This window comes from Pongo abelii, chromosome 20, assembly GCF_028885655.2.
Source record: "Pongo abelii isolate AG06213 chromosome 20, NHGRI_mPonAbe1-v2.0_pri, whole genome shotgun sequence".
Classification (NCBI taxonomy): domain Eukaryota; kingdom Metazoa; phylum Chordata; class Mammalia; order Primates; family Hominidae; genus Pongo; species Pongo abelii.
This window is the reverse complement of record NC_072005.2, coordinates 18841389-18859770: the sequence shown is the minus strand read 5'-3', so window position 1 is coordinate 18859770 and position 18382 is coordinate 18841389. Positions and strand designations below refer to the sequence as shown.

General features: G+C 54.5%; 1 protein-coding gene across 1 annotated transcript; it reads right to left on the bottom strand.

Moving 5' to 3' along the window:
- Window positions 1-8466: 8466 nt before the first annotated feature.
- Window positions 8467-17937, bottom strand: TMEM59L (transmembrane protein 59 like). Its single transcript, XM_002828939.5, has 8 exons — window positions 16554-17937; window positions 15666-15810; window positions 15487-15578; window positions 13536-13688; window positions 12538-12640; window positions 11499-11616; window positions 11279-11396; window positions 8467-9100 (listed from the first exon to the last, which is right to left on the bottom strand). The coding sequence occupies exons 1-8, from the start codon at window positions 16725-16727 to the stop codon at window positions 8972-8974; spliced, it is 1032 nt and encodes a 343-aa protein (XP_002828985.2). The 5' UTR covers window positions 16728-17937; the 3' UTR covers window positions 8467-8971.
- Window positions 17938-18382: the final 445 nt, after the last annotated feature.

The following is an 18382-nucleotide window of genomic DNA, read 5'->3' as shown; positions in this document are numbered from 1 at the left end:
TCCTGAGTAGCTGAGACCACAGGCGTGCGCCACCATGCCCAGCTAATTTTTGCTTTTTTTTTTTTTTTTTTGTAGAGTTGGGGTTTCACCATGTTGCCCAGGCTGGTCTTGAGCTTCTGAGCTCAAGCAATCTGTCCACCTCAGCCTCCTAAAGTGCTGGGATTACAAGCATGAGCCACCACGCCGGGCCCTTTTATTTATTTATTTATATTTTTAGAGATAAGGTCTCGCTCTGTCGCCTGGGCTGGAATGCAGTGGCGTAATCATAGCTCACTGCAGCCTCGACCTCCTGGGTCAAATAAGCCTCGTACCTCAGCCTCCAGAGTAGCTGGGACCACAGGTGTGTGCCAGTACACCTGGCTAATTTTGTAAAAAAAATTTGGTAGAGACAGAGTCTCACTATATTGTTCAGGCTGGTCTTGAACTCCAGGCCTCAAGTGATTCTCCCACCTCAGCCTCCCAAAGTGCTGGGATTACAGGTGTGAGCCACCATACCTAGTGTATATCCTGATTATAGGGGTATCTTAGGAGGATTACATTTGCCAAAACTCATTGAACTGGGCATTTAACATGGATGTGCCATTGGATGTAAATTATGTCTTATTAAAGCTGATTCACTAAAACAAAATCAGGCCAGTTGCAGTGGCTCAGGACTGTAATCCCAGCACTTTGGGAGGCCGAGGCAGGAGGACCACTTGAGTCCAGGAGTTTAAGACCAGCCATGGCAACATAGAGAGATCCCATCCCAATAGAAAAAAAAGAAAAGGTCAAATCCACCCAATGTGATAGAACTAGGACTACCTCTGGGGGGCGACCAACTGGGACCACCCACTGTGGGGACTATGGTGCTGAGAGGCTGCTGGGGATTCAACTGTCAGCCCATCCGACAAGATCCTTGACCTCATGTTCCAAGATATTCTGAAAGGTACATTCTGATGGGAAAGACAAATCTGAGATATATAATTGATCAATGACCAAGGCCATTTCAGATGGCAATAACTGCCTTGAAGGCAATGAGCTGAGAGCGATCAAGTGTGTGTTGGGTAGGGGAGCACTGCTTCAGCCAGGAGATCAGGGAGCGCCTCCCTGAAGAGGTGATGATGTCCTAGCTTCAGTAAAAGGGGACAGAATGTTCTAGAATGTTCCAGGACATTCCAGAACATTGTGCAAAGTTCCCGAATATTCTGAGAGGACATAATATGAAGGACCTAAGCCCAGTGCCAGAAAAAGCTCAAGGGATAGAGATGAGGCCGCATTGGCTTGGAAGAAGTGGGCAAGGCGGAGCAAGGATGGAGAGTGTCGACAAAGATGTATTGAGAACAGCCTCCTTGGTGTGTGGGACACAGCTGTGACCGAGACACCTAGCGCGTAGCATCTGGCAGAGGGAACATTTATTAAACCAATCATCACACAAGCAAACAAGCCATCAATTAATTGTCACCATGATAAAAGCTGGGGCTGAGCCAGGAGGTCAGGCTGAAGAGCTGGCCAGAAGGAGCGAAGAGGGAACAGCCTCCAGGCGGAGGGAACAGCCTGCATGGGGGCCCTGAGGAGGGAGAGTGTGCCAGGAGTTGCATGGAGCCCAACAGGGACCTGAAGTCTCCTCTTCGCGCCCCAGGAAAAGACAGCCACCATGCATCCCCATCCTGCCCTCCAAGTGTTTACAGAATGTCCCCTGTGTGCCAGCTGGACGCTGGGGGCACCCTCTCCCCATCTCTTCCTGGTGGATTGCCACCCATGGGCTAAGAAACTCAGGCCTGTCACTAGGGAACCAAGTTGCTGTGGCAACCCTGTGCTACCGTTGCCATGATGCCAGCCACCCACCCACCCACCACCAGGTCTGTGTGCAGCTCAGGATGAAAATGGAGGGAGGGGCAGGGCTCTAGGACAGGAGAGGAAATTGAAGCTCAGAGTCAGAGCTGTGGTGAGTCTGGTCTTCAGCCACATGGTCAAAGGGGCCTTTCTCTCCTGAGAGTCAGAGTAGGGTCAGTGGTTGGTTACTGGGCAGAGCAGCCCCAAGGCCTCTGCATGGCAAGTGGGGTTCTTTCCCAGCCATCCCAGACACCCTTGTTGGGTCATTCCTCTGTGATCTGCTTTGATGGGTGCTGGGGTCACAGCCAACGCAGCCCTGCCCTCTCGGTGAGCCCAGTCTTGAGTGATGTAGGAGGCAAAAGATGAACCCATAAAGAAGTAAATAGGCTGAGCACGGTGGCTTATGTCTGTAATCCCAGCACTTTGGGAGGCTGAGGTGGATAGATCATGAAGTCAGGAGTTTAAGACTAGCCTGGCCAACATGGTGAAACCTTGTCTCTACTAAAAATACAAAAAATTAGCCGGGCGTGGTGGCAGACGCCTGTAATTCCAGCTACTTGGGAGGCTGAGGCAGAAGAATCACTTGAATCCGACAGGCAGAGGTTGTGGTGAGCCAAGAATGCGCCACTGCACTCCAGCCTGGGCAATAAGAGCAAAACTTGGTCTAAAAACAAAAAGAGAGAGAGAGAGAAAGGGTTGAAGACATTGTAGGCAAACACACACACCCCAGGACGCCTCTGACACACCTACGTGCACAGACAGATCTAACACACACACACACGATACTTTTCCTTCCACCTGGGACACCCTCCCTTCTCCCCAGATCATATTCATCCCTCAAAACCCAACTTGACTGCCACCTCCTCCAGGCAGCCATCACTCACCACCTGGTAGGAAGGGACTCCCCTCCCACTTCCACACACCTATGGAGCTCATTGTTTGTGCCTACACCACCTGGCATGACTAATTCTACATTTGTGAAGCATTCACTCTGGACCCAATCCTAGGCTGGTCACGGGATTCAAGAAGTGATCAAGGCCAGGCACAGTGGCTCACACCTGTAATCCCAGTACTTTGGGAGGCCAAGGAGGGAGGATCGCCTGAGGTCAGGAGTTTAAGACCAGCCTGGCCAACATGGCAAAACCCTGTCTCTACTAAAAACACAAAAATTAGCCGGGCGTGGTGGCACACTCCTGTAGCCTCAGCTACTCGGGATGCTGAGGCAGGAGAATCTCTTGATCCCGGGAGACGGGGGTTGCAGTGAACCGAGATCGCGCCACTGCACTCCAGCCTGGGCGACAGAGCAAGACTCTGTCTCAAAAGAAAAAAAAAAGTGATCAACTACACACAGCTGTGAAAAGAACAAACAAAAACACTCTGCCAGCCCAACTCGGTGGCTCATACCTGGAATTCCAGTACTTTGAGAGGCCAAAGCGGGTAGATCGCTTGAACCCAGGAGTTCACGACCAGCCTGAGCAACATAGGGAGATCCTGTCTATACAAAATACTTAAAAAATTAGCCCTTGTGGTGGCACTCACATGTCATCCTAGCTGCTCGGGAGGCTGAGGTGGGAGAATCACTTGAGCCTGAGAGGTCGAGGCTGCAGTGAGCCATGATCACACCACTGCACTCCAGCCTGGACGACAGATGAAACAACAAAAATCAAACAAATAAAACAAAGGAAGAAGGAAGACTGCAGGCGCTGGGTAGATGCCTACCGAGTCCGTAACAGCATTGCAAAGCAAACAGAAGCTGCAGAAAAGGCCCCAAGGCCAGACCATTGATTCAAAATGAGGACAAGTGCATTTTGGTCTCCAAGACCAAAAGGCAGGAGAGATGGCACAGGAGAGGTGGCTGCCAGGCTGGCAAAGATCAAAAGCTCTTCATAGGTGAGCAGGAGAATTAGGTTATCCCCCCTCAACCTCCTGAGTAGCTGGGATTACAGGCCTAAGCCACCATGCGCAGGTAATTTTTGTATTTTTAGTAGAGACGGGATTTCGTCATGTTGGCCAGGCTGGTCTCGAACTCCTGCCCTCAAGCCATCTACCTGCCTCAGCCTCCCAAAGTGCTGGGACTATAGGTGTCAGCCACCATGCCTGGCCTCTATTATTTTTATTTTTATTTATGTATTTATTTTAAGACGGAGTCTTGCTCTGTTGCCCAGGCCGGAGTGCAGTGGCATGATCTCGGCTCACTGCAACCTCTGCCTCCCGGGTTCAAGAGATTCTCCTGCCTCAGCCTCCCCAGTAGCTGAGAATACAGGCATGCACCACCATGCCTGGCTAATTTTTGTATTTTTAGTAGAGACGGGGTTTCACCATGTTGGCCAGGCTAGTCTCTAACTCCTGACCTCAGGTGATCTGCCCACCTTGGCCTCCTAAAGTGCTGGAATTACAGGCATCTGCCACTGCCCTCAGCCAATAAATAATTCTTAATCAACGACGAATGTCATCAGAGCAGGGAAGATGGACAGGAAGTGAAACATGGGGATCCCAGGGGATGCTGACGTGGCTGAGAACTTGGGGAAGCAGGACCAGGAGTGTGCTCCTGGCAGAGGGGACTGCATGTGCAAAGGCCCTAGGGCTGGAAGGAACAAGGTAGGCTCAAGAAATCCAGAGAGAACCTCACGCAGCCGCCAGAGCAGTGGGAGTGACGGGCAGAGCCTCACAGAAGCGCTTGGTGATGGCTGGGGGCGGTGGCTCACACCTGTAATCCCAGCACTTTGGGAGGCCGAGGTGGGTGGATCACAAAGTCAGGAGATCGAGACCATCCTGGCGAACACGGTGAAACCCTGTCTCTACGAAAAATACAAAAAAATTAGCCGGGCGTGGTGGCAGGCACCTGTAGTCCCAGCTACTCGGGAGGCTGAGGCAGGAGAATGGCGTGAACCCAGGAGGCGAAGCTTGCAGTGAGTGGAGATCATGCCACTGCACTCTAGCCTGGGCGACAGAGTGAAACTCCATCTCAAAAAAAAAAAAAAAAAAAGAAGTGCTTGGAGATGTTAGGTTAGTGTTAGTGAGACCCGATCATAGGAATCTCTGCTGTCTGGGGATGTTTAGGCTCCTCAAGACAACAGTAAACCCCAGAAAGGTGTGAAGTCTGGGATCAGATTTGCTTTATCCAAGATGGAACCAAAGGGTGGCTGGAGAGGCCGGAAACCCCAAGAGGAGGAGGTGGGCACCATTGCTGAGTGAGAGGCAGTGGCAGCTTGGACCTCGGTGGTTGCCATGGAGACAAAGAGATGCTTGTGGGCTGGAGGTATGCTTTGGAGGCCTAGGGGACAAGCTGTGCTGATGGAATGAAGTGAGGTGAGGACAGTTAAGAGTCAAGATACAGCACAGATGTCTACAGCCACTGAGAAGAGAAACTGGGGGCCAGGCAAGGAGACAGAGTGAGTCCAAATGAAGTCCCTTTCAAACTGGGCTGACCAGTGACAGTAGCCATTTAAATCCACAGTGGGGCCGGCTGCAGTGGCTCATGCCTGTAATCCCAGCACTTTGGAAGCCTGATATTGGTCAGGAGTTCAAGAGCAGCCTGGCCAACAGGGTGAAACCCCTTCTCTACTAAAAATACAAAAATTAGCCGGGTGTGGTGGTGGATGTCTGTAATCCCAGCTACTTGGGAGGCTGAGGCAGAAGAATCACTGGAACCTGGGAGGTGGAGGTTGCAGTGAGCCTTGATTGCGCCCCTGCACTCCAGCCTGGGCAACAGAGCAAGACTCTGTCTCAAAAATAATAACAATTAAAAAAAAATCCATGGCAGGTATGGCTGCACAACATTGTGGGTGCAATTAATGCACTCAAAACTCATGAAAATGGCAATTTTGACCAGGCATGGTGGCTCACGCCTGTAATCCCAGCACTTTGGGAGACCGAGGCAGGAGGATCACTTAAGTCCAGGAGTGCAAGACCAGCCTGAGCAACATAATGAGTCCCCATCTCTATAAAAAATCAAAAAATAGGCTGGGCATGGTGGCTGGCCTGTAATCCCAGCACTTTGGGAGGCTGAGGCGGGCGGATCGCCTGAGTTCAGGAGTTCAAGACCAGCCTAGCCAACATGGCGGAACCCCATGTCTACTAAACAAATACAAAAATTAGCCTGGCGTGGTGTAACCCCAGATACTTGGGAGGCTGAGGCAGGAGAATTGCTTGACCCCAGGAGGCAGAGGTTGCAGTAAGCCAGGATTGTGTCACTGCATTCCAGCCTGGGCAAGAGCAAGACTCTGTCTCAAATAAATAAATAAATAAATAAATAAATAAATAAATAAATAAATAAATTATGGCTGGGTGTGGTGGCTCATACCTGTAATCCCAGCACTTTGGGAGGCCAAGGCAGGCAGATTGCCCGAGCTCAGGAGTTCAAGACCAGACTGGAAAACATGGCGAAAACCCATCCTACTGAAAACACAAAAAATTAGCCAGGCATGATGGTGGGTGCCTGTAATACCAGCTACTTGGGAGGCTGAGGCACGAGAATCGCTTGAAACCAGGAGGCAAAGGCTGCAGTGAGCCGAGATCATGCCACTGCACTCCAGCCTGGGCAACAGACAGACTCTGTCTCAAAAAAAAATTAAAAAATTAGCCTGGTGTGATGTCATGTCAGAGACAGGATCTTACTCTGTGACCCAGGCTGGTGTGCGGTGGTGCAGTCACAGCTCACTGCAGCCTCAACCTCCCCAGGCTCAAGCAATCCTTCCGCCTTAACCTTCCAAGTATCTGGGAGTAGCTGGGACTACAGGCAGCCGCCATAATACCTGGCTAATTTTGTATATACGTATATTTTTTGTAGAGACAGGGCTTCACTTTCTTGCCTGCGTCTGGCCTAAAAAATTGTTTTAGAGAAAGGGTCTTGCTATGTTGCCCGAGCTAGTGTCAAACTCCTAGTCTCAAGCAATCCTCTCACCTCAGCCACCTTAGTAGCTGGGACTAGAGGCACATGCCCCCACAACTGGCCAATTTCTTTTCCTTTTTTTAATAAAGATGGGTGCCTCAGCTGGGTGCAGTGGCTCACGCTGTAATTCCAGCACTTTGGGAGGCCGAGGTGGGCAGATCACCGGAGGTCATGAGTTCAAGACCAGCCTGGTCAACATGGCAGAACCCCATATCTAATAAAACAATACAAAAATTAGCCGAGCGTGGTGGCAAGTGACTGTAATCCCAGCTACTCGGGAGGCTGAGACAAGAGAATCGCTTGAACCTGGGAAGTGCAGGTTGGTGTAAGCTGAGATCGCGCCACTGCCCTCCAGCCTGGGTGACAGAGTGAGATTCAGTCTTAAAGAAAAAGACAGGTGCCTCACCATGTTGCCCAGGCTGGTCTTGAACTCTTGGGCTCAAGTGATCTTCCTGCCTCAGCCTCCCAAAGTGCTGGGATTATAGCTGTGAACCACCATGCCCAGCCGGAAAAATCTTACATGTACATCAACTCAAACTAAACAAAATAAGAAACACAATTTGTCAGTTACACTAGCCATGTTGCAAGTGCTCAGTAACTTCCAGGTGGCTGGGAGTAGTGCAGACATAACGTTTCTATCATCAGAGAAAGTTCTACCAAAGAGAACAGCTGGCTGTCATTCTCTTCTCACCTCTGCCCATGTCTTATTTCTGGGCAACATTCCTAGAGGTTTTCCTGAAACCCCACACAGCACCCAGAATGATACTCCCTGGGGCCCATATTACATCTGGGTTGAATCCTGATGGTCATGGTACCAGGTGGATCACTTGAGGTCAGGAGTTCCAGACCGGCCTGGCCAACACAGCAAAACTCTGTCTCTAGTAAAAATACAAAAATTAGCCAGTTGTGGTGGCTTGCGCCTGTAATGCTAGCTACTTGGGAGGCTGAGGCAGGAGAATCACTGGAACCTGGGAGGTGGAGGTTGCAGTGAGCTGAGACCACACCACTGCACTCCAGCCTGGGCGACAGAGCGAGACTCTGTCTCAAAAAAAAAAAAAAAAAAAGTAGACTGGAAGACAGGTGGCTACAAAATCAAGTCCTCTTCAGAATGCAACTTGTCCCTTCATAGGAGGGACGTCGGGCACAGGAAGGGACGCTGAACTGCCCCAGTCAGATGGGTGGCACAAGCCACTTTTTTTTTTTTTTTTTTTTTTTTGAGACAGAGTCATGCTCTGTTACCCAGGCTGGAGTTCAGTGGTGCAATCATAGCTCACTGCAGCCTCCGCCTCCCCGCCTCAAGCAATCCTCCCACCTCAGCCTCCGGAGTAGCTGGGACCACAGGCTCAAGCCACCACACCCAGTTAATTACGTACGTGTGTGTGTGTGTGTGTGTGTGTGTGTGTGTGTGTGTGTGTATTTTGTAGAGATGGGGCCTTGCTATGTTGCCCCAGGCCGGTCTGGAACTTCTGGGCTCCAATGAATCTCCTGCCTTGGTCTCCTAAAGTGCTGGGATTACAGGCATGAGCTGCTGCGCCTGGCCATGAGTCAGTTTTCCAGGGACATCTGTAGCTGGAAGTGTGACCTGGGTTAGAGAAGACGGAGTGTCCTTCTGAGAGGCAGCTACTTTTCAGTCCCTGGTGCCACCTGGGTTTCCAGGGCTTTCCCATGTCAGAAAGGTCCTGCTCGGCAGGGGTCATAGCCATGCATGGGCCACACCCCAAGGGCAGACAGACAACTGAAAAGAAGCAAGATTAGCCTGAAACTCTTTTATATACATGGTTTATTCCTCCCCAGCCCCAGACAAGCCCCAGGCACGCTCTGTAGGGGCATGGAGATGCCCACACCCCATCTCTCAGAAGCTGGGTCTCTGGAGATGGGGATGGGGAGAAGGGAGAAGCCCTAGCAAGACGCAGCTCCCCCTCGGCCTCAGCGACCCCCCCCCCCCAGAGAGGGGACAGAGAAGGAAAAAGGAAGGCGACACAGGACTGGGGTTCAAATACTCAGAAAGCCACACAATAGAAGACAAAAAGTAGCAAGCCCCCGAGAAAGCGAGGACAAGGAGGAACCAGCACCCGATCCCGCCCTCCTCCCAGCTGGGGCACTGCGTCCCCAGGACTCCGTGGGGCAAGGGGTGGGACTGGGAGGAGAGGAAGGATTTGGGGGTGGAGGGACTCAAGGCTGGACCCACCCTGCCCTTGGACTCCTGGGCTCAGGGCAAGTGAGGCCCGAGGGGCCCCTGCAGTTGGCAATGATGGGGCCAGCGGAGGCCTACAGCTTGGTCAGGTCCAGCTTCAGCTTGTAGGGTGGTGGGCTGTCCTCACAGGCGTGCGACGGCGGAGGGTACAGGGGCCAATCGGGCTCGATCATGAAGCCCTTGTGCTGCTCCAGGGTCAGAGGCTGCAGGAAGAGAGGGGAGGAAGGAAGTGGAGGCAGGGAGAGAGGCCGAGCCCCCAACCCTGACTGTCTCCTTCCCACGTCTGATTGTTTTATTTTTTTTCTTTTTTTGAGAGAGTCTCTCTCTGTCGCCCAGGCTGGAGTGCAGTGGCGCCATCTCAGCTCACTGCAACCTCCGCCTCCCAGGTTCAAGCGATTCTCCTTTCTCAGCCTCCCAAGTAGCTGGGACTACAGGTGCACGCCACCACGCCCAGCTAATTTTTGTATTATTAGTAGATATGGGGTTTCACTATGTTGGCTAGGCTGGTCTCGAACTCCTGAAGTGATCTGCCCACCTCAGCCTCCCAAAGTGCTGGGATTACAGGTGTGAGCCACCACACCTGGCCTTGTGTGTGTGTGTGTGTGTGTGTGTATGTGTGTGTGTGTGATGGGATCTTGCTCTGTTGTCCAGGCTGGAGTACAGTGGTGCCATCACAGCTCACTGCAGCTTCGAACTCTCAGGCTCAAGTGATCCTCCCACCTCAGCTTCCTAAGTAGCTGGGATCATAAACATGCACCTCCATGTCTAGCTAATTTTTTTTTTTTTTTTTTTTTTTGAGAAGGAGTCTTGCTCTGTCGCCCAGGCTGGAGTGCAGTGGCGCAATCTTGGCTCACTGCAAGCTCCACCTCCTGGGTTCACGCCATTCTCCTGCCTCAGCCTCCTGAGTAGCTGGGACTACAGGCACCCGCCACCACGCCTGGCTAATTTTTTTGTATTTTTAGTAGAGACGGGGTTTCACCGTGTTAGCCAGGATGGTCTCAATCTCTTGACCTCGTGATCCGCCCACCTCGGCCTCCCAAAGTGCTGGGATTACAGGCACGAGCCACCGTGCCCAGCCACGTCTAGCTAATTTTTAAATGATTTGTAGTGACAAGGTTTCACTATGTTGCCCAGGCTCTGGGCACCATAGAGAGAGGTGTCACCAACACACCTGGGCACGATAGAGGTGAGGCCAACACCACAGAAGTGTGGCCACCTCTGACTTCATGTCGCCCCAACTAAGAGCGGATGTTCTTCCCACCAATTCAAAGGGCAGTGAAGAAACTGGCCCAAGTCATGCAGCAAGTGTGAGGTCCTGGCTGGGCGCGGTGGCTCACGCCTGTAATCCCGGCACTCTGGGAGGGCAAGGCAGGTGGATCTCTTGAGCCCAGGAGTTCGAGACCAGCCTGGGTAACATAGTCCCCATCTCTACAAAAAATACAAAAATTAGCAGGGCATGGTGGCACGTATCTGTGGTCCCAGCTACTCAGGAGGCTGAGGCAGGAGGATTGCTTGAGCCAGGGAGGCCGAGGCTGCAGTGAGCTGTGATCGCACCACTGCACTCCATCCTGGGTGAAAGAGTGAGATCCTGTCTCAAAAATATATATATAGGCCGGGCGCGGTGGCTCACGCCTGTAATCCCAGCACTTTGGGAGGCCGAGGCGGATGGATCACCTGAGGTCAGGAGTTCAAGACCAGCCTGGCCAAGATGGTGAAACCCCGTCTCTACTAAAAATACAAAAATTAGCTGGGCGTGGTGGCCCGCGCCCATAGTCCCAGCTACTCTGGAGGCTGAGGCAGGAGAATTGCTTGAACCTAGGAGGCGGAGGTTGCAGTGAGCCGAGATGGTGCCATTGCACTCCAGCCTGGGCGACAGAGCAAGACTCCATCTCAAAAAAAAAAAAAAAAAAAAAACAGGCCGGATGCGGTGGCTCACGCCTATAATCCCAGCACTTTGGGAGGCTGAGGCGGGCGGATCATGAGGTCAGGAGATCGAGACCATCCTGGCTAACACGGTGAAACCTCATCTCTACTAAAAATACAAAAAATTAGCCGGGCGTGGTGGCAGGCGCCTGTAGTCCCAGTACTTGGGAGGCTGAGGCAGGAGAATGGCATGAACCCAGGAGGCGGAGCTTGCAGTGAGCCAAGATCTTGCCACTGTACTCCAGCCTGGGCAACAGAGCAAGACTCCGTCTCAAAAAAAAAAAAAAAAAAAAAAAAAAAAAAAAAATATATATATATATATATATATATATGAAAAAAGAAAAAAAGTCTGAGGTCTTGGCCTCCGTGGAGCAGGTGGCCAAATCCAGGACCAGCAAACAGCTCTCTCTGCCTTCATCCCCTCTCTCGGCCCAGTGCCATTCACAGATCCCACCCACCTGGAACTTGAGGTGCTGGCCAGGCGCGGTCACCAGGGTGGAGCAGCTCAGCCACAGCATCACCAGCACGGAGAGGAAGAGGCAGCAGGCCAGGATCCAGCGAGGCAGACCCGAGCGCCTGCCCCGCCCGGCAGGCACCACTCAGCTGCCCAGGCCGGGACCAGGGAGACCCGCACCTCCAGTCCCACCCCCCTCCCACCTCCAAGGTCCTGCCACCCACCGGGACATGCAACTGAGGAAGTCATTGTCCTGTGGCTCTTCAGACTCCACCTTGGCCTTGCTGCTGGTCTTGACTCGGATCTTGGCCTTCCTCACCTTGTCCAGGGGGCCTACAGGGTCTGAGAGATCAGCTGCCACTCAGCGACCACCAGGTCTTTGCTAAGAGGCCACAATAACCATGACCAGGAGGGAGGAGGTCAGGACCTGGGGCATGGAGTCCTGGAGTGGAGATCAGAGGCCTGGGAGATGGACCACAGAATGCTGAGAGAGGGACCATGGAACCCTGGGAGATGGATCCTAGGAGATGAACCATGCCACCCTGGGGGTGAACTGCAGAATCCTAGGAGATGAACCATGGAACCCTGAGAGATAGACCAAAGAACTCTGGGAGATGGACCCTAGGAGATGACCCTAGAAGATGAACCCATGGAACCCTGGGAGATGGATCCTAGGAGATGACCCTAGGAGATGAACCCATGGAACCCTGGGAGTTGGAACATGGAACCCTGGGAGATGGAACACGGAACCCTGGGAGATGGACCATGGAACCCTGGGAAATGGACCATGGAACCCTGGGAGATGGACTGCAGAACCCTGGGGGATGGGCCACAGAACCCTGGGAGATGAACTGCAGAATCCTAGGAGATGAACCATGGAACCCTGAGCGATAGACCAAAGAACCCTGGGAGATGGACCCTAGGAGATGACCCTAGGAGATGAACCCATGGAACTCTGAGAGATGGACCATGGAACCCTGGGAGATGGGTCACAGAACCCAGGGAGATGGGCCACAGAACCCTGGGAAGTGAACCATGGATTCCTGGGAGGTGGACCACGGAACCCTGGGAGGTGGACCACGGATCCTTGGTAGATGGACCATGGAACCCTGGGAAATGGACCTTGGAGCCCTGGGGGATGAGCCGTGGAACCCAGGACTTGAGAGATGGAGATCCCAATCCTAGAGGGTCTGTTTGCCAGGCCGACTCCTTGTGGCAGTGGGGCCACCCATGGAAGGAACACTGGTCTAGGTTGCACCTTACCCACGTGCACCTCCAGGGCTTCAGGGTGGGAGCCTCGCCAGGTCACCTCCACGCGCTGCAGACGGCCCCCCTGGAAGCCGAGGCTCTCCACTACGGGCTGAGTCTGAGCCAGGAACAAGACGGCACAGAGAGGCTTGTGAGAACAGCACCCCTGGGCCCAGGCAGGCACTCTGTGACTGCCATGTCCCACGCCCAGCTGATACCCAGTTCCTCTGGGTATCAGGGGTGGGTTTGATGTCAGGGATGTTGTTTTCTGCTTTCATGGGCTCCTCCATTTGCCTTAACCCTATCCTTTAGCTCCAGAGGTAGGAACACGATCCAGACCAAGCCAGTGAATTGCCTGAGAGATGGACATATGATCCAGCCAGGGGCAATCAGAGTAAATCCCAGCTCAGTTAAAACCCCAGAGGGGGCCAGGGCAGTGGCTCACACCTGTAATTCCAGCACTTTGGGAGGCCGAGAAAGGTGAATCACCTGAGGTCAGGAGTTCGAGACCAGCCTGGCCAACATGGCGAAACCCCGTCTCTACTAAAAATACAAAAATTAGGCTGGTGTGGTGGTGGCCGCCTGTAATCCCAGCTACTCAGGAGGCTGAGGCAGGAGAATCACTTGAACCTGGGAGGCAGAGGTTGCAGTGAGCTAAGATTGCGCCATTGCACTCCAGCTTGGGCCGCAAGAATGAGACTCCATCTCAAAAAAACAAAACAACAACAACAACAACAACAAAACAAACAAACAAAAAAAAACCAGGGTTTGAAAACCTAGAGCCTCTGGCATCCACCTTACTGCCAAGAAGAAGTAAATGCCTGGGAATGAAGCCACCGCAGAAGAAAGCAGAGTCAAGGCATGAAGTGAGACATTGAGCCCCTGGAGCCAGCTGTGCCTGAAGCTCGCCCACTGTGGACTTTGCATCTCATGAGCTAAGAGCCAATTCATCCCATCTTCTTACCCTGCCCGCCCATCTGCCACTCTGTCGTGGCCCCTGTCAGAGGTCTCACCTGAAACACCACCACCTTCCCATTGTCAGTCTGCAAGTAGTATGTCCAGGTGGAGGAGACAAATCCCTGGGCTGAGTTGACGAGGTCATTGCAGAGGGTGGAAAACAAGTCCAAGAGGGAGAGGGCCCCACTTGGAGCCTCCAGGACCTTTCTCTGGTGAAAAAAGGTCCAAGACACAAAGATGGCACCAAAATAGGGCATTAACCAATGAATGGGAGGAGGCAGGGTGCGGTGGCTCACGCCTGTAATCCCAACACTTTGGAAGGCTGAGGCAGGCAGATCACTTGAGGCCAGAAGTTCGAGACCAGCCTGGACAACATCGTGAAACCCTGTCTCTACTAAAAATACAAAAATTAGCCAGGCATGATGGTGCACGCCTGGAATCTCAGCTACTCCAGAGGCTGAGGCAGGAGATTTGCTTGAACCCTGGAGGCAGAGGTTGCAGTGAGCCAAGATCACACCACTGAACTCTAGCCTGGGTGAAAGAGTGAGACTCCATATCAAATAAATAAATGAATAAATAAACTAATAGGAGGGGAGCTGGGAGAATTCACTTGGATTGGATGTGGCTAAGTTATTTGGGCCAATAGGACTTCTTACAGTGAACACAGATCTCAGCGTGGCAGTTGGCTTCCTGTGTACCCTTAGGGAAGTGGACTGTGCTCTCTGAGCCCTAAAATGGGTATCATTCTCTTCCTTCATGGAGTAGCCATGAAATTTCAACTAGCGGATGCCTGCCAAGTGCCTGGCATGGCACAGGTACTTAATGCGTCGTAGTCCCTATTACTAAAAATATCATCATCCTCATTATTCTTATTCTGACAGTGTCAAGACAGAGCTCTGATGGCCGGACATGGTGGCTCACGCCTGTAATCCCAGCACTTTGGGAGGCCGACGTGGGAAGATCACTTGAGGTCAGGAGTTCAAGATCAGCCTGGCCAACATGATGAAACCCTGTCTCTCCTAAAAATACAAAAATTAGCCGATTGTAGTGGTGGGTGCCTGTAATCTCAGCTACAAAGGAGGCTGAGGCAGGAGAACCACTTGAACCCAGGAGGCGGAGGCTGCAGTGAGCCAAGATTGCACCACTGCATTCCAGGCTGGGCAACAGAGCAAGACTTCATCTCAAAAATAAATAAATAAATAAATAAATAAATAAGAGGGAGCTCTGAATTGGAAGGGCTGACAATGCAGTGAGCTTTTCTGAACAGCAGTGAAAGCTGGGAAGGGGTGGCGGAAAATGGGGGAAGTGGGGAAAGGGCTTTCTGGGGAGTCCCAGCCCCTAGGTCTCTGGCTATGCTACATGATTTTCTGTGCCTCAGTTTCCCCTGATGCAGCATTGCTTGGACTACAATAGATGAGCCGTTATTATTTCTCCCATAAGGCAGTGTGTGCGTGCTTGCAAGGCAAGCCTGCTCTACCCTGAGCTGCAGTTCTGAGCCCCTCCAGGTGACAGTGACCACCAGCTCATCACAGGGGAAGGGCTTAGACCAGCACCTGGCAGCTCTGGGGGCGCCTAAGATGAGTGAGGTGAGGATTGGCCACAGCTCTGGTGGCTTCAAATCTCGCCCCTTGCACAGCCTGGTGTATGACCTGGGAGGTTGCTCCCTGGGCACTAAATGGGGGTGACATTGTCCCTTGTGCCTCCAAGTGACACAAAAACATTTGGGACAGGTTGAAGTCAGGCCCGAACCAGGACAGATGTTTGATAAATGACTGTTTTCTGCCACTTATTCCTCAAAAGGTGGTGGGGCATGGGGGGCATTGTTGCATGTCACAGAGATGACAACGAAGGCTGGAGACATGACGGGGCTGGATGGAGGTTGCCCTGCAGGCCTGGTATAGAACGCAGAGTCTGGCAGAGTCTCTGCACGCGAATGAAGATTTCCCGTGGGGTGAAGCGGGTGGGGTTATTGGGAAAAGGGACCCCAGGCCGCAGTGGGAGGCCCACCTTCTGCTCCAGCTCAGGCTCCGCGGGCTGGCTCCAGCAGCCGTGGCTACAGGCCTGCTGCTCTGCCTCCTTCACATAGGCTTCCACGCAGGCTGTGGGAGGTGGGAGGGGGTGACTGGGGACGGCCCTTCCCAGGCCACCTCTCCCCACCCTGGCCCACCCTGCCAGCGGGCCCTCACCTGCTTCACACTCAGTTTGGGTGGCATTGGGCTTGGAGCTCCTGGCCACAAATCGGCAGATGGAGAAGAGGCGGCAGCCACGCTCGCAAGCGCTGATCAGAACGGCTCTGTCATAGGGAGACTCGGAGGCGCCCTCCAGCCCCGCCTGGGGGAGGGGAGGACAGGGAGCTCAGGCCATGGGGAGGGACAGGAGGAGGGTGGGGGGACCGGAGCATTCAGGAGAGGCGGGGAAAGGCTTTCCCGCTCCCCACCAAATCTAGCCAGATGGAGATGAAGTTGGGAGAGGCTACAAATATTAGTGGGGGCTCTTAGCTCTGAGAAGGGAGATGGGGAGGGAGCTTGAGAAGAGAAATGGACAGTGAAGGTGGAGAGAAATGAGCCTTCCCCCCACTAGGCTTCAGGGAGGAGGGGAGAGATGGAGAAGGATTCTCAGACCTGGAGGAGGAGGGGGAGGCTCAGAGGAGGGGGTTTTGGTCACACTCAGATCAGGCTTGAATCCTGGGGAGTGGTGGTATGAGTAGGGGCTGGTAGCTCTGGGTGGGGAGAGAAACACGATGTGGAGGAGGAGGAATGAGGTGGGGGGACCATCAGGCCTGAGGGAGCTGGGGGTTGGGTGCTAGAGGGTCCTTACGCAGCAGAGTGCGGAGGGAGCCCGGGAGGTGGTATCAGCCCCTTATCGCAAGGACCTGCATCCCCAAGCACTCCCCCATCAGAGGGAACCCCAGCCCGTCCCCTACTGGAGAGATCTCCCCATTCCCGACCCCCACCTCCCCAGGGACACCCCCACCAAAGTCTTCTGCTGTCATCCAAGAGAAGCCCATCCCAACGCCTCCCCCTTCGGAGAGATCCCGCGTCCCCGGCTGGCACCTGGCACTGCACGCGCCTCACCTGCGAGGGCCGCGGGCCGAGGTCGCGGTCGCGGCACCGCAGCTGGCAGTTCTGCGTGTCCCCGAGCTGGGGGGCGAAGGGATCGCGGGCGGACTGCGCGGAGGCGGCGGGCGGAGATGCCAGCAGCAGCAGCAGCAGCAGCAGCGGCGGTGGCATCAGCGCCACCGCAGCCATGGCCGGGCGGGACGCGGGGGGCGCGGGGGACTCCGGCTCAGGCCGAGCACGGAGGATGCAGCGGCTGCGGCGGGGACCGGGGCGCTGACGTCACCCGAGCGAGGCAGCCTGGGAAGGGGGGTGGGAGATGCGGAGAGCGGGCGGGGGAGCTGCGCTGCGGCACCCGCGGGGTGCGGGTCGGGCGGGGCAGATGCATCGCGGCCCCCACCGTCTATCCCATCGCTGGGGTCCCGGGACACCTCCCTGGTGCCCACAGGCGGAGGATCTCTGCTGGCGCTTGGAGCCAAAAGGAAATACATAGGGGGATGGGATGGAGGGGGCCATTCGCCAGGGTTGTCGAGGAGAGCGGAGAGCCTGGCGGAGAAGGCGACGTGTGAGCCGACCACGCGGGAAAGAGGAGAAAGGGGTGTCCAGGCTACAAGGGTCAGCGAGGATCCTGAGGCGAAGAGCTTGTTGCAGGAGGAGGGAGGGCGATGGGGCTGGAGTCCAACCAGGGAACGGAAAGGGAGGAAGGTGAGAGCCGCAGGACCCGGCAGCTGAGTCCTGGCATCTTCTCCTTTGACACCCAGGTTAGAAAGGAGACAACTTGTGCTCAGTTTGCCTCCTCCGGGAAGCCCTCTGAGCCCCTCCCTTGCTCCTTCAGCCTCGCCTCCCTCTGGCCCAGCCCTGATCCACTGACCTAGGGAATCTGGCCCTGTCTCCCCAAGGCTGGAGACCCCTGGGCTGGGGCTTAGTGGGAGGGGACACAGAGGTACGCTCAGGAGCAAGGGGAGGGGGTGATGCTAAAATGTCTAATTCTCATGGGAAAACGGGGCAAATAGCGACACTTCTGACTTCCATAACCACCACACCCCAGGGCGATGGACTGTAGCCCCAGGAGCCGAATCTCGGTTAGGGGGTCCCCCCAGCTTCCTCTCCGCCAGGCACGGGAGTGGGGACGCCCCTCTAAACCCGGATCCTCTGCAAAGATGCCCCCGCTTTCGCTGGCATGCCTGGCGCAGGTGCCTGCAGCGCAGCGCAGCAGCCCGCAGGTCCCCCGCCTACGCCCCGCCCCCGCAGACGGGGAGGCAGCCTCTCAGGGTCGGCGGGTCAGAGGGCGGCTCAGGTTCCGGCCCGGGAAGAGGGTGTCCCGGGTAGGGGCCTGGCGCACCCCCTCCTCCGGCGGGCGGCCGCCCTTTCATCTCAGCGGCCCCCGGCTGGCCCCCACGTGGCTTAATCAGGCGCGGCTGTGCCTGGCGGACCCCGAACATCTGGATCCCGGTGCGGCCCCTCCCCCGCCCCGCCCCGCCCCTCCCCTCCCCTCCCCTTCCCTTCATGCTAGGCCGCTGCGACCCGGCAGCGAGGGCCTCCAGCCCGCAGTTTGCTCCAGAATCCAGCAGGAGAATTCCGCTTCTAACCCACCCGCGCGCCAGGCCCACACCTTGGGAAACAGCCCTGTGCGTTATGACCAATACTGTCCCCCATTTCACAGGTGGGAAACTTAGGCTCCGGGACGCATTGGCAAAGTCACGATTCAAGCCCACACATGTTAATTCCAGAGGCAGGCGCGCGCCAAACCCCTCCACAATTACTGTCCTTCATTCATTCCAACAAAACACTTTTTCTTGCAACAACCGTACAAGATAGGTACCGGTAGCGTTGCCCTTTTATATGGG